Source organism: Pseudonaja textilis, chromosome 3, assembly GCF_049901715.1.
Source record: "Pseudonaja textilis isolate UNSWEBS1 chromosome 3, rPseTex1.2, whole genome shotgun sequence".
Taxonomy (NCBI): domain Eukaryota; kingdom Metazoa; phylum Chordata; class Lepidosauria; order Squamata; family Elapidae; genus Pseudonaja; species Pseudonaja textilis.
Window position 1 is genome coordinate 95,366,318 of NC_141992.1, and position 17,065 is coordinate 95,383,382.

A 17,065-nucleotide genomic window follows, 5' to 3' on the forward strand; every position below is an offset into this window, starting at 1 on the left:
ACTGAGGCACAGATTATGGCTCCCCTTTAAGCAAGCCAGTGCCAGGCAGAAATAGGGGACAACTAGAGTATGTTTTTACCCACACTCCCTTCTCTGCCTCTGACCTAGTCATCTGGAAAAAGGATACCCCAGCTTTCAGGGCTGATCCTCAAACAGTTATTAAAACCCTGAAATCTATCATAGACAGCTATAATCCATCCTGGGGTGACATGACTCAGCTGTTACAAGTCTTTCTAATGAAAGACGAACTATTAAAACTGTTTGAAAAAAAACAACAGTCCAAATAGCCAAACCACCAACTATCCCTGGTCAGGCAGCCCCAGCCCACATTGCAGGGCCAATACATCGCCCTGACTGGGATTATAATGATACCAATCAATGGGACAAATACACTAGAGCAAAAGATAATTTACTAGAAGCTCTAGAGGAAATAAGAAAAAAAAACTTTAAACTAGTCTGAATTTCAAAAGAAACAACACAAAGGGAAAAGGAAAACCCTGATGCCTTTTGGGTCCACTTGTCAGAAGCAGCTACTGCATATGCCCACCTAGACCTTAGCTGCCTGAAGGACCAAAGGATTTTAGCTTCAGCCTTCGTGGATCAGTCCACCTTAGATATTAAAGAACATTTCCACTGCTTCATCTCTAACTGGCCAACCTTAGACATAGCAGAGTTGCGCAGGATTGCTAACTTTGTCTATGATCAAAGAGACAAGCTGAAAGAGGAAGAGAAAGATAGAAAGAGATGAATAGAAAGACAGGAAGACTTTAAAATGTTTGCTGTAATGAAACATGATGCCAGACAAATGCCAGGTAAAACCCCCTATAATTCAAAGAAATGCTAGTATTGTGATAAAGCAGGATGGTCGCAAGGCAAATGTCAGCATTGTTATAGGTGCAGACAGGAAGGTCATTTCAGCAAGCAATGTAGGCAACACCCCCTGCAACCGGTATCACCCACCACCTAGGAACATGAGGCCAGCCAATAATCCAGCCCATTACACTGAGCAACAAAGTTTCAGTCATCAGGCACCACCCAGCGCTCCCTTTCCTCCAAAAAATAATAACAGTAGACATCAATGGGAGCAAAGGAGAGAACAAGACTTACCCCCTTCTTGACTAGAACATGACAATGAAAGCACTGAATTCATGGCTACCTTTAACAGGCTGGCTATCCCCCTAAAAAATGGCCCAGAAGGGGAACCCATTGTAACCATTCTTATAGGAGGAAAGAAATACAATTGCCTAAGTTGATACTGGAGCCACCTCCTCATTCCTGAACTAAAGCTTCAGTGGCTGAAGGGGCTCAGGATAGCATAATGGGAGGGGGAGGACTAATCCCTGTAGAATTTACTCACAACGTACCAGTAGAACTAGGACCTTTCACAGTAGACCATGCATTTACTATTTGCCCCCAGTCCCCACTGTCTCTACTAGAAAGGGATCTCCTATGTAAAATGGGAGTTACCATAACATGTGGAAAACGGGGGCTGCAATTGGAAATCCCAGGAAAAGGCACACACAAGACAATCATGCTGATAACCAGCAACACAGGACTCCATGAAGATTTAAAAAGCCTGCCACCCTCCTTATGGGGCTGGGATACATCAGAAGTGGGACTACTTAAAAGAGACACACCTCTCCTGGCCACAAGTGCTCCCAATTGCCTTTTTTTTATTTCAGAACCAGACCAAGACAAGATATAGGTATTTCACCCCCCCCCCTTTGAGATCCTTTTTGGTCACCCCCCCTTTGAGATCCTTTTTGGTCACCCCCCCTTTGAGATCCTTTTTGGTCAACCCGCCCCCCCCATACCCTACTAGGATCCTCATTCTCAGCCTAGATCCTCATTCCCTTTGCTTAGATAGGGGGGATAGGGTTTTCTCTTCTTATCTTACAGCCCTGCAAAAGAGACTACAAACCCTCTGGATCCAGAGTGCACTGACACAGACCTTACCCCTGGAAGAAGCCCTGCATCCATATGAGCCAGGAGATTGGGTGTGGATCAAGTTCTTCACCAGAACCTCCCCTCTACAACCCAGGTGGAAAGGACCCTACCAAGTTTTACTGACTACACACACCACCATAAATGTTTGCAGAATGAGACTTTTGGCTACATTGGACACATGCAAAGCCAGCAGTCATAGACCATAGCCAAACTCCACCACAATCAATCCCACCCATCAAACTCAAGAAAGATCAGGACACAGATCAATGGACGCTTACAGCATTCTTCAACACTGTTAAACCACACCACTGTGAGGAACCAAGTGCAAAGGTTGCATTACACAAAACTGGACTCTCAGGTGCTGAGTTATAAACTTTTTTTAATTTTTGTCTCACCTTCTCCATTTTTTCCCTTTTTAAACCTTTTTTCATCGTTTTTTTTTTAAACAAAAAGGACTTTACTCATAATTTTTTGATACTTGACCTTTTACATTTTTTTATATTGCTATTAAAAAAAAAAAAAAGAGGGGGGAGGAAGGGAAGAAAAGAAACCTAGCAATGGGGAACATGAAATGCAATGTATTCTATGTATTATTATCTGTAATAATTGTAACATTTGTAACACAAGAAACTGCGCTCCTGGAACCAAAGCTTATGCCAGAGAAAGGAAAACATATGGGAATGTTTAGCAAGAGAACTTTTGCTTAGCAGGAGGGAAACCATAATGTCACTGGGTGTAGCACACCTAGGGTCACAGAATACACCAGTCTTAGCAACACAGAACTAAAATGCAACTATACAGAGACCATATCATTTTCATATAATTACCTGAAGCTCCCACCAGGATGGTTTTTTCCTTTGTGGCTTAAAAGCCTACTCATACCTTCCTGCAAATGCCACAAATGGCCCCTGCACCTTGGGAAGGTTAACCATGCTTATGCCATCCATACAGAGACGACACAGGAGAGCCTTCCAAACCCTAGACTCAGACTGTGATTCCAAAGTCTCCCTTCCCACAAAAACAGAATACATCTCATTGGCAATATCCTTGGTAGGGGTACCTGGATTGGCAGTGCAAAATTCAAAAAAATTGAATAGACTAGCATGTACCCTGGCAAAAAAGCTTGAATTTGACCTCCCATGCCCTGGATGCCCTTAACAGAGAACTGAGGGAGGTCAGAGAAGCCACCTTGGAGAATTGGGCAGCAATAGGCTTCCTTCTCTTGAAGCATAACTATGGCTGCGAAAAATTCCAAGGGATGTGTTGCCTCAATCTGGACGAAACCTCAGAACTCGTAGGGAGGGACATCCACCACCTGAAAGAGCTATCTCAGAATATTGGTCAGGAGCAATCATTTCTGGACTTTTCATGGCTCTTCTCATGGATGCCAGATTTCCATTGGCTCAAAATCCTTATAACAACCACAGTCACCATTTGTGTCTTTGGAGCACTCATGTGTTGCCCCTGTCGATGCATACCACCCTGCCTTAGCTGCCTAAAGGCCTGTATTCCCTCTCAGAAGAGAAAATTAAAGGGGAGACAGGCAGCTATGATAATGATCCAGATTGATCACAAATAACAAGTATACCCAGACATTCAATCAGAGACCACTCTTTAAAAAAAAAAAAATGAAGGATTGTGGAAAGGGAACTTCACCAGGGCAGGGGTGACATCCAAGTAGGAAAAATGCGAGGGGAACATCAGGCTAGCCATAAAAGCAAACTTGCATAGGAAAAGAGATTGGATAAAAGGTATTGAAAGAAGCCCCCTAGACAAAAGCCAAGTAATTAAAGCTCCCTTACAAACAAAAGGCCATGCCAAATCAGCAAAACAAATAGAACAAAAGACACATAGCAGACAGGAGATTGCCACTAAACAGATATAAGAAATGAAACTAATAATCCAATCAAACCACCCCGCAGAGTTTACCCTCTGACGGAAATGGAGACAACCCCCCCTGACAGGATTTAAGCACTCACACACAAAAGGAGAACAGGTATAAAAATCAGGAGTTTATTACACAAAGCTGGCTAGCCCCAGGAACGCAGACTTCTTGCTATCTCTTGCCTTCCTGAAAATTAAAAGAAACTTGCTTCCAAATAGCTGTCTGTCTGTGTCCTTACTCTGAAAGCACTCCCAGCAGGAAAAAGAACCCTTGGAAGAAAGGCATTTAAAAGCCTTTCAACAAGGAAAAATGGGCACTGTCCCCCAAAGGAAGTTTTTTTAAGGTTAAGGTTTTACATTCCAATAAAATCAATCAGTAAGTGAAAGTATAATAATAAGTTAGCATTAGGAACCTGTTATAAAATGGAAACTTGCTAAGTCAATGTTAAGTCCCAAATGGATTCTCACCTTTTAACAGATTTCATAGTTACAGTTGTACATTTTTATATATTTCTGTGCCACTTTTCATTTCAGGATGCTACACAAACAACTGGATTACAGCTCAAGTACAATAATGTATTAATTATTTTCTTTATTCCTCTTACCTTTTCAATTTTCTCATCCAGCATTCGGAAGAATTCTTGTTGGCTTTCAGAAATGTGCATGCTGAAAACAGAAAGAATCATTTCAAAGTGATTTTCAAGTGCTGTAGTTTAGAGGGACAGTTGGTCTTTTTATGGCAATCTCTAATCTGCCACTTTCAGAAGAAGAGAAGTCATCAACCCTGATTGAACATTATTTCTGAATCAAGGCTAGCAAAAAACTTGGAAGAAGGATATTTATTTTAGCCTTTACATATTTTAGCACATGCAAAAAGGTCTATTCAGCACATGCAAAAAGGTTTGGAAAAAGATTATGCATCTCATCTACATGACAACAGAGGGAATGACTTCCAATGGAAAAGATCCCAATATTTGAATTATAGGAGATTAGAGGAAGTTTATTACTTTGACTAATCAGGAGAGTCATAATTTCAATGAATCAAGAGCTGGGAAGTATGAATTTAATTTAGGATAACCTCTCCCAATTGAGAATAATTTAGTTATTAAAAAGTCTGTGTTGAAAACAAAGATTTCACAAAGTAAGACACAGAACTAACTGCATGGCACTATTTAGTTTTACCCTCAAAAGTCCTTTTATGGAGTTAGACATAGCACAATAACTCTTTACATTGAATTCATCAGAAGCTTCTAATTTATACTCTAACATATACTGACATTTGCAGAACAAGATTTTTTTTTTACCATCACCCACAAAGTCAAATAATCTACTTCCATTAACAACCAAGTGCTAAGATGCCAAATTGGGGATACTCTGAAGTTGGAAGGGCTGGAAATATAGTATTGATAATACTATAGTACAAAACTAATAAAACTGCATTATTAAAGTGCTGTCAGTGTATTTGAAAAGTTCAGGACACAAGACATCATAAAAATATTACAGAATAAGGCCAGATGATTTCACTGTACAAAGCCAGGATGCATAGGAGCCACGTTTTGAACATTACACAACTACAATCACTGCCGAATTACAGAAACTTTAGGATGTATTCTTCGTTCTGGGAAAAATGAACTCTAGATCAAAATATTCAAATATGAATTCCAGAGGATCACTCAGAAAGTAGAAGTGATCTACTTGAAGTTTTCTTGTGTTTTGTTTGTTTTTCTTGCTTGTATTATTTCTTATTACTCAGTAGCTTCCATTTTTACAACAATTCTATGGGCAGATGTTAACTGAAATTTCTAATGGAAATACTAGCAATACAGATACAATTATGGTAAATTTGGTCTTGGCAATTCTTGATCTTCAGAACCCAATATATATAATATTGGAGTGATTAACAAATAACCCTGATGGGTGTAGTCCATTTCCTAAAGGCATCTTCTGATGATGTACAAGCATTCAGAGTGAGATTGTATACTGTGAAACAGAAAGTGGGGAAAACAAGCTTTTTAAAGCCAGGGAACAACATGTCAGATACATTGGAAATCAAGCTTTTTTTAAAAAGGGAATTTATGTATTAAAAAGAAAAAACCAAGAGAAACAACTTGTAGACAAGAATAAATGCTTTTTAAAACATAGGGAGAAAAACCCTATGTGTGATACCAAGGCCAAACTTGCTTGCCTATTTTATTTATTCTGGGTTTTTTTAATCGAAAGTTCTCAAAAGTAATAACTGCACATTTCAGAATTTTATACAGTGGTATACATTTCAAAAGCAAAAGATAAAGACTTCATTTTCAAGATTATACAGGAAGAAAGATGGTGGATTATAGAAGTTAAACCAACTTGAGCTTCCTTCTCAAAATTTAATGCTTATCAGTTATGATCTCTGTAGAGAATAGTCAGTGAAAAGGAGTCCATGAACCAATAACACCATGAGTGGAATACAAAAATGGTCACGAGAGCAAGAAAGTGAAGAAATATGAAACACTGAGGAAGAGGCATCCGCAACAATGATCAAAATGAAGAGAGGCTGCTAAATGCTCCTTTAAACATCAATAAGGATTAAGTGGATCTCTCTCTCTAACCAAAAATCTCAGCTAAAAAATAATTTCTGAATATTTTGAGTAGAGAGATCACAATGAAGAATTGTGAATTAGGCCAACATCCAGCAGATTTTCTCTGTCGTCTTTACAGTATCTCTGCCATTTGCTTTCCAGTTTTCTCCAAGAGGGATCAATGCAGAAAAGTTCAGCAGTATTTTGAATTATTTCTGAGACCATCTTTTTCAAGAAGCAGACAAGTTTTAGGAACATAATAACTTAGGTAACCAATTCAGTCATGCAGATGTATGCCCCAACTTCTTCCCTTGTATGTCTGATGAAGCCACATACAACGTAATGGAGAAATGATTACACTGTGCCATTTATAAAAGGTGATGTGGCAATTTCACAGCAGCTGATGCCCTGTTTGACATACCAAGTATCAGAGATGCTGACAGAATGCTGATGAGACAGCTTGCTCATCCTCCATTGTTATTCGAGGCAACAATCAACCTAGCATTTGAAATTCAGAACTGCTGCTGAGCTCTCGAGATGTCAATCCCAATTAAGATTTCTATACAAAGCAAAGGCTTTGATTTAGGAGGATTAATTATGTAATCACCAACAAGGGTTATGTGTCCGAAAAAATGAAGCAATAAATTTATGATGCTAAATATTTATTCAATGCTGCTACTATTTCCACCATTATTCCATTTTGCAACAATTTGAAGGGAATGACAGAAATAAGTATTAAAATACATATATTCCTAAAACAACAAAGGCTATATAGAAACAAAATCTCACCCCTTACAGACTGAAGTTCTATTTGCAGCTGGCTTTTTTTTAAGATAAGCCTGAGTGGGTCAAGGAAGAGGTTGTCACTTCCGGGCGTATGGATTGCCAGGATGAAGATGAAATGACAAATATGCCAATGCCAAATCTGTAACAGTACCTAAGTGGGGCAGATTTCACACTACCTTGTTCATGAACTAGACTACTGTAGAACTGCCCAATATAAGCTGGACAACCTATGGAAACAGCCATGGTAGCCTGTGAATGCCTTCTAAATTGTGAAGAGTTCGTGAATGTTTCATGAGGCTTCATACCAGATCAAGCACCTTGAATGAAAAGATATTGAAATTGAACTTCCTGTCTAACCACTAAAGAACTAGTTAGTAAGGATGTGCACGTGCATTGGGAAAGGAGTCATAAAGGGAGCACCTCCAATAAGTTTGACTGAAATCAGTTCCCAAAGGATGAATTCTTCAATATAAGGTGGAAATTGTATAAGAGGAGGTCACAAGGGAAAGTGGAGCAGAAGCACCATTCTGCTGGAAGCACCTCCAAAGAAAGATAAAGCAAACAACTGTAGTTGCAGCCACTGCATGGAGTATTATGTAGACTCTGAGTTTTGCTATGAAAGAAAAGTTTGCATACAACATCCCAAAGCACATAGTGCCATTGCAAGGGTAACAAAGTGACTTCACTGAACAAAACAACTTAACGAGCTATGTGGTATCACTCAGAACACCAATACATGGAGCCAGTTCCTTGTCTGTGTAAAGGAACAAATTGTAACTTTGACGGCAGAAAAATACAACAAGAAGTATTATCAACTTAAGGGGAAAAAATGTTTTGGGATTCGGAGAGAGGCCAAATGGCAACATTTAGTATTGGCAAATGGTTCCATCTGCTATAAAATGAAAGGAGAGATCATGGGAAATTATGGATACATGAAAATATGTGCATCTCCTTCCCTTCTGCAAGAGAGAAAAAATATGCATTCCCTTTAAAAAACAACAATATGAAAGAGCAAAAGTCTAGGGTACTCAAGAAAAGAGGCAAGAGTCCACTGAAGACGCTGTTGTTTGGTTGAACTAAGATCAGTAATGTGATGGGGTAGAAGTAGAATTGATGCTGCCTGCATCTATGGTATATTTTAACAAGCTTAGGAATTACATTCAGTAAATCTTGTTACTGAATGTTCTATTTTTACTGAAGAGAAGATCCACAATTTAAAACAGCCTCCAGTGTCAGTTCTTAGTGGAGATGAGCCAGGTATGGCAATACTAGATGATGACATAAACTGCCAAGTGTTTAATGCCTGTTTTTCAAAATGTACTACTTCTGAAACAAATGGAAGTATTTACCTCTTGTCCTCTGGCAAGTGAGACAGGAATGTGTTATCTTTGGCAGCAAGAAATGACATATTGCCATGCAAGCTTGACAGGAGGAAGGAGTGTCTTCACAGAGTATACCTTGTGCCCATGGCAATCCATTTTTTTGCCTGTTCTGTGGGTACAGAGTATTGTTGGTCATGGGAGCCTGACTGTGATGCCTCCACTATTCTAGAATCAGGCAGAGGATATTGGAAAAAGAAATGGAATCCTTCTTGCCTTAGCTTATAAATATTCTCAGTGTGGTAGGAAGTTGAAGGCTGACTCAGGAGAAGTTACTGTCTTAAACATATCAATAAGAACTTGTGTATCAGTAGTATTTTGAATGAATTGATATGTTTAGTCCTGCTAATTCTGTTTAACTCCAGAGCAGTACTCTCTGCCATCCAATAAATCTGTTCATTGTAGGAATGGATGTCTTCCAAAGGAGAGATGTGGTACATGGATTGGTACCTAGGTGATGATGTCAAACACACTGAAGAAACATCAGGGGTTTAGAGTAATTATTACAAAAATGATGGAGCAGCTCCTGTGGCTCAATAGAAGTAGGAAAATCCCAAATGTAAACCAAGTGTGGATGATGGTTATAGCAGACTGGAACTTTAATGTGGCATTTGCCTTGAAGAAACTTCTTCAAGAACGAATTAATCTAGAGGACAAGAAAACAACGCTTGCAAACATTTTCTGCCTTGCTTCCAAGACATAATTAGACAGCAGAATTCAGAAACACTTTTTCAAAGTGATGGAACCAAACAAAAATTCTATATGGTATAAACACTTTTTTAAAAGATCAGGAAGCTTTTTCAGTGTAGGGCAGAGGTGTCAAACTGGCAGCCCATGGGGTGGATGTGTCACACGCAAGTCACGGCCACCCCAGCTCTGTGAAGGGGGAAAACGTCATGAAACATCATGTGATGGTATCAAGATGAGGACAGTTTGACACCTGTGGTCTAGAGGCTTCAAATCACTGTCCTGCCTCACAAAAATAATCACATTAGGACTTCAGGGTGAGAAGTACTGACATATATAAACCCTGCAGAGGCTTAAGATACCCATTTTGCTTAAATTCCCCTAAAAACTGGGAATATTGGTCTTTTTTCCCTTTTGATTTGATTTTTGATGAGGTGAAATTTTTTTAAGGGTTTGGTGATATTCTCAAGTAACCCCATACTTCGTAAAATGCAGAACAAAAAAAATCTATGAATTTCATCCCTACTTCAATTGGGTTGGTTTCATGAGTTTTTAAAACATACATTTTATCATCCACCTGTTAAACTGAACAACTAATTGATTCAAATTTGCTTTCTCTTAGTCAGGTCCACTGACAACTATGTGCAAGCATAAAGACTGCACAAGGTGCCTATGCCCAAGCAAATTATATGGAGATTACTGATTGTGCAATTACTTTTTCCTATATACATACCTCTGAATCACTGGGAGTAGAATGGCCTAGAAATTTTACCAACAAAATAATATATAAACTATGATCTAAATTGAAGCATGTTATTATGAGATTATGCACGAAAACACAATTTAAGCTTCATATATCAGTGAAAACCTCTGGCATGCCCTAGAGTAGAATAGATATATCTAGTGATACATATAGCTTTGTCTGTATTTATATATAAGTACTTCTATCTAGCTTTGCTATGCTATGCTATTCTTTTTTTTCAAGAACAAAACCTGAAAACGAGAAACAATAAATGCTGATTTTTCAGCTCACTCTATTCTTTAGGAAAACCCAAATCATCTTCTCAAAATTTTCAAATTAGTATTTTCCAAATGTCTTAAATTTGGATTCCTATAATTCCCAGACTTTGGACATGTGGACTAGAAATCATGGAAGTTCAATACATCCATAGGGACGATAGTCAAGATTCTTCTTCTGATCATAGCCTAGGGAACATCATTATCTAAGGCCTAGTTTGTTGTTTTTTTAATGAGTATGTAAACTTGTATCTGAGCACAGCAGTAGGATCTGCTGAAGCTGTGAACAGAGGTAGAATATCTTTCTAATCATCCTAAATACCCTGGAATGTCTTTTGAACTTTCTGGAAGTTAAGACAATGTACAGTATTTGATTCACCAAGCTTCTGACTGTGAGAGAGAGAGAGAGAGAGAGACAGAGACAGAGACAGAGAGACAGAGACAGACAGACAGATATACAAAATTGGGAATTTGAAAAAACCACTCTTTCAAGCAAATTTTAAGTCTGAACACTATGATTTAATTCAGTCACAGTATGTACTATTATATGAATATAACCATAGTCTAAACTTTCTAATATAAGTCTGGATTTGGAGGTGATTTCATATTGTTTTCCACCTCCTTGGCACTTCACTCCCTAGTTACAGTATCTTTTAAAGCTGAATCAATCAATATAAGCATCCCTTATTAAATACAGCTCACCATCTCTCTGTCTAGATTCATTTTCCACCTTTCTCTTATCTTTCTGACCTAGCAACACATTCCTCTTTCCTCCATCCTATTTATTATTTTTCTTCATCATCTTTGCTCTTTTTGATGGGAACAGGTGTGTACCTGTGTTTTTCTATGTTTTCAAAGAGTAAGTTGTATGTGAAAGAGAATGGTAAAGATAATTGGGACAATTCTATAAATAGGGCATCTTATTTTGCACCTATTTAAAGCCTAGGTAGATATTTCAATTCACGTACATTTATTTTTTGCAATGGCCTATCTCATTTTGAGGTATGACTTGTGCAGATTTATATATTTATATACTTATGCATACAGAGTTACAACTATGTCACCCTCACAGATTTGTTTTTGGGGAGGGAAATCTTCATGATTAGTTTTAACTGGAAATTGGGAATCTTAGTTTCATATGGTAAGGAAACTGAATATTGCATAAGAAGTTTGGTTATATATGTGTGTATTCACCCTCTAGTCCTTTTTTTGGATCATCTTTTTATAGAATAACAGAGTTGGAAGGGGCTTTGGAGATCTTCTAGTCCAACACCCTGCTCACACAGGAGCCCTATACCATTTTAGGCTAATGGTTGTCCAGTCCCTTCTTAAAAGCTATCAGTGTTAGAACAGCCAATTTCTGAAATTGTTCCACTTGTTGATTGTTTTTACCATCAGGAAATTTCCCTTTAGTTCTAAGTTGCTTCTCCCTTTGTTCAGTTTCTATCCATTGCTTCTTGTCTTGCTTTCTGGTGCTTTAGGGAATAGGTTGCCCTCCTCTTTTTTACACCAGCATGTCAAATATTGTAATGCTAATATCATGTCGTACCCAGTTCTTCTTTTCACTAAACTGGACATACCCAATTCCTGCAATCATTCTTCATATACTTTAGCCTTCAGCCCTCACCCCCAATCATCTTTATTGCTCTTCTCTGCACTCTTTCCAGAGTCTCAACATCTTTTTCATATTGTGGTGACCAAAATTGGATGTAGTATTCCAAAGTGTGGTCTTATCAAGGCATTATAAAACGATAGTATCACTTCTCCTGATCTTGATTCTGTTACAGTCAGAATAACGAATCTTGATTCTATTACATTCAGAATAATCTTCTCTTTGGATAAGTACAATGTTCCCAATCCACAGAGACCAAAACCCACAATTTATATCTATTTTATAGCATAGTTTCAGTTTGCCCATTATGGATTTTTGCTTTATTTTTGTATTAGACTATTTGTAAAGATGGCCACTATAAATTATAGCTTGACAATAAAACAAAATAATCATTTCAAGCAGCAAAAAGCTAGTAATATGAAATAAATGGATTAGCAGGCACAATGTTCCACCATTAAAGTCAATAATGAAGAATATGAAAAATATCTCTTAGCTTGGGAAAGGGGGCAAGGAATGGAAATTAAATGCAACAAAATAGAATAGGACTTACTTTGCTCTAGGTTGATGTACTAATCCTGGAAGCTCTTTATTAGCCTTAAGTTTTACATGTGAACTGGCACTTTTTTCCTGGAAAAAAAAAACAGACACATATTCACAAGTTGATGAGGGTTTTTTTTAATGCTAGGGAATATTTTCTATCACAGTCAATTGAATAATGAAGTATTCATGTATAAATATGAGAATTTAAACATGAAAAGGCAATCAAGTTTTACAATGGTAAACTATGACAAACCAGTCATAGATCAACCTCCTACTTGAACACCCAATTCAAAATATTGTGTTAAGTTTATTCTCTTTTTCATAGAATCTAAACAATTTCAATTATCCAATATAATCCAAAATGACACTGAAGCTTGAATAATGCAGTGATTCCTCATGAAAAAAAGCACAATATTTCATAAAACAGACATAGAGTATCTGGGAGCCATAAATTCTTATTTCCATAATCTATTTTTTTAATATCAAGACACATCTGTGCTTTCTGCTGCTGTATCCAATCAATGAATCTCATACTACCATACTGATTTACCACTCAGTGAGAACCAGATGGATCTCTTGTCCATTCTTACCACTTTTCATCCCATGCATTTTTCAGCCCCGAAGCATCTTGACTACCGGGAGATAGAAGCTGAATAGGGAAGCCATTAATAAATTTTTTTGCAGCCAGTGAGATAATTCTATTGGCAAGCTCTCTGTTAATACCTGATATTTCTTAGGGTTGCAAAATCATATACTGCAAATAAGGGACTGAGGGACAGATAAGCAACAATACAGGAGTGGATTTTCCTTCAAAGCTATCAGTCTTGCCAGACCTTTCCACTCAATTCTTCAGCAGCACAATGTAAAGCTCAGAATAAAAGGTGCAATGTGCAACCTATCTCTTATGTTCTTTTGATCCCAGGGCACTTGGGATTGTCATTCCTAGGCAGGCTTTCTTTTGCTTACAAACATGAGAGGCAGACAATAATCTCAAGTCAACAGAGGTGGGGGACTGAGTGCTATTGAAATTGAACGGGGGGTCAGTATGACAAGAGTGTCCTAAACTAGGGTTTTAAAATCAGCATCTAGTTCCACAAATCCGTAATGCTTGTTTGTTCTTCATTATCTCATGTGATCCATACCATTTTGCACTACCATCCTTGTGTGGAGTTACAGCTGACAGAAAATATGAACAAAATGGAAAAAAAATACATGTCAATTTGACTATGACTGTATTGGCATGGTTCCATAACTGAGACAGCACTGCTAGACTGATACTATTGAACTCAGAGTGGAGAAGAACGTTCCTCTTATCAGAATTGACTGCTTTAAAATTAGATCACGATTTCAAAACTTGAGTTAAACAGAAAAACTGGCTATATCTAACCACATTTAGTAACAGATCACAATGCGTGGGTTCTATTATGATTTAATGCAATATCTGAATTGACATATAATTTCTTCTTTTTTGAGACAGAACCCCATGGTTTACATGCTAAACTATGATTAGTATGATCTTGTGATATTTGAATTAAACCTTCATGCTTATAATTATCATTTACAGTTCATTATTCAGAGGATTCAACAGACAAACCTAACAAAAGCACATCAGTAACTAAGTGCAACTAAATGTAAACTGTAAAAAGTAAAGTCAGTACATTATTTGGAAGAACTAAATGTAAAAGGAAGGAATATAAAATTGGGCTTTTTGATCAAGATTAAAATAGATACAGTATATTGTTCTCTCTGGTAATTATACATCAACTTTTGCTGAACAGGACTGAATGACAACATTTTTAATTTTGTTTATAGATAACAGAAGACATGAGAAATGGCAAAAATGCGTAATTATATTTTAAGAGAAGTAGAAAGTTACAAATTGTTTATATTTGTAATAAAGGGAAAAGTTTTTTCTATAGATATTTCTTTTTTCTTTACTCTATTTTTTCTTTTTAAATTTCCTTTTTTCCATTTTATTTTTTTAAATTTTGTATTAGTTTTTATCTTTTTAATTGTAATGTTTAATGAAAAAAAGGAAATCCCAGGAGTTACAAAACCAACAGTTCTGAATCTGGTAAGCTAGGAAAGACTTAAAATATTTTTTGTACCTTTACAAAAGAGGTAGAAGAGAATGTCACTGCTAAATCTTTAGCAAAGTTTCTGCATCATGTTAAGCCAGAGAGGTTCAGACCTGACATTTTAATAAACATGAGTTCCACTGGCCTTACTTGACCTGATCAGCTTAATTTTTTTTGACACCTTGAAGCCACCATTTGAAATATTGGGTATGTTAGGTATTTTTTACATTAAATCTACTCCTCTCAGTACTGAGGGCTTTTCCTTTCCAAAAATATTTAATGAACTAACAGAGATTGACACTACAGTGTTCTTCTCTCAAGTTATTATGACGTATCCTTTCCTGATTCGATTTTTGTAAATTCTTTCTTTGCCAGACTCACTGGGATTTTGCCAATCATCTATTGTTTTACACTACCACAGGAATAATATAATCTTTGGCCAATATTTTCTGGAAATAAAATCATGGAACTTGCGTTTTCAAGCAAGTTCTTTTTCCTTTCTTCTTAGTAAAAGTGTTTTATTGACACTTTGGTAAAGGACACAGATTGCCTGGAACTTGCCCAGAGGTCAAGTAACGTGCAATATATTCTATAATCTATTTTGAAATCCTCCTGAAATGGCTTGAAACAAGTGACTCTTTGAACAGCTCCAAAATCTGCCTTTGGGCTTTGCTTATAACCAGCATAGCTAACTTTTGCTTTTCTTTAACAACCAATGCATTGGGCAATCTGCCTACCCTCTCATCTTCACCAGGCAGCATGGAAAGGCATTTTTGTCCTTTGGTTAAGATGACATTGGCCTTTATGTCATATATGTAGGATAAATATGCTGTTGCAAAGTATGTTACATTTTTTCTACACAACGTAATCTCTTGAGTTACTCTAAAATAGTCATTTTCTCTTTAATTACAATACCATAAAGTGAGAATCTTAAGCAGTTTCCCCATTCCTTTTGTGCTTGTGAGCAGATGTTGTGGACCCTTTTCTATAATGACTGCTGGATCGTTTTCTCATTCTCTAAGGTCAGCCATGAGGGACACAACTATATATAAAGCTGTGATTTTACAGATTGCTTTTTATCATCTTCTCTAGTTCCCCAGCCTCTCGTTACCTTTGATCTTTTTCTGTACAGGTATACATTTTTCCAAACAAAGCAATATGATGTAGTTACCAATTATTTTTATCTTCTGAGAAACAATTATGAACATCATGTGGGTCCCAAAGGCAGTTTTAGATGTAGAGATAATGCAGAAGGATGGTGTTTTCCTTCAACATTTTTTAAAAAATGAAATAATAAAAAAGTTTTTTAAAAAGCAAGACTGAGAAAAGTCACTTCCCTCGGTATCATGTTGGGGAGCCAGTTCTTAAGCCTGGTTATGTCATAGTGGATGAAAGAATAAATGTACAGAAGAATTAAGAAAGAAGGTACATTTACTTTGGAGAAGTTCCCTTTCTGCTTTGACCCAAGCTGTCCCATTCACAGATCCCAGATATTGCACAAAATTCCTGTTCATTAAGCCCACTCTATATAATTAATGAAACAAAAGAGATAATTCAGTTTGGAGAAACTGAGGCATCAGAATTCAAATCTAGTGGAGGTAACAAATTTTGCATTTTTTTTTTAGTTCTGAATGTTATAGGGACTGTTGCTGCTGTTGAATAAAATAGGGGGTGCTTTTTAGAATATTTTTTTAGAATACAGAATACCAGAGTTCGGGCTCTTCTAGTCCAATACCCTACTTTAGCAGGAAACCCTACAGCAGGAGTGTCAAACTCAATTTCATTGAGGGCTGCGTCAGGGTTCTGTTTGACCTCAGGAGGCCAGGGTGGGTGTGGCCAGGGTAGGCATGGGCAGCTCGACGTCACTTGTATCGGGGGTGCCTGTAGTGGCCCGAGTGCTCTATCAGTGAAAATGGGCTCCCAAGCTCCCTTTTCAGCTGTGACGGCTTCCTGTAACGCTCTGCCAGCAAAAACAGAGCTTGGGAGAGCCGTTTGGACAATCCTTTGCTGTTTCCAAATTGGCCTCATGGGCCAGATCTAAGCACCCTGTGGGCCGGATCTGACCCTCAGGCCTTGAGTTTAATATCCCTACCCTATACTATTCTGGATAAATGACTGACCAACCTCTTCTTGAAAACCTCCAGTGATGGAGAATCCATAACTTCTGGAGGCAAGCCATTCCACAGCTTAACAATTCTACTGACAGGAAAAATTTTCCTTAATTCTAAGCTGGACTTCTCTTTGATAAGCTTCCATCTGTTACTTCGTGTTCTTCCCTTAGATGCTTTGGAGAATAGGTTGACCGCTTCTTCCCTGTGACAGCCCCTCAAATACTGGAAGATTGCTATCATGTCAACCCTAGTCCTTCTCTTCGTTACACTAGACGTACCCAGTTCCTGCAACCAGTTAACATGATTTTTTAAAAAAGAATCAACTGTTGATGATAATCCCAACAATAAAATGTCTAAAATTTAGAGAAAGTATATGTGTTTTGAAAATATCCCTAGTTATTTTTCCAGTTTGGCGCAGATTACTATTGTATGTATTATGTGCTGACAACAGCCCTAAATAACT

The 17,065-nt window shown here is 37.6% G+C and overlaps 1 protein-coding gene across 3 annotated transcripts in view; it reads right to left on the reverse strand.

Moving 5' to 3' along the window:
- The window catches only part of C3H1orf21 (chromosome 3 C1orf21 homolog), a 146,610-nt gene that overhangs the window by 14,191 nt on the left and 115,354 nt on the right, over positions 1-17,065 (reverse strand). For all 3 annotated transcript variants that reach the window (XM_026703260.2, XM_087930433.1, XM_087930432.1), the window contains 2 exons: positions 12,424-12,500; positions 4,437-4,497 (listed from right to left, as the gene is read on the reverse strand). In XM_026703260.2, the coding sequence (XP_026559045.1) occupies positions 4,437-4,497; positions 12,424-12,500 (138 nt within the window). The remainder of the gene's footprint in view (positions 1-4,436; positions 4,498-12,423; positions 12,501-17,065) is intronic.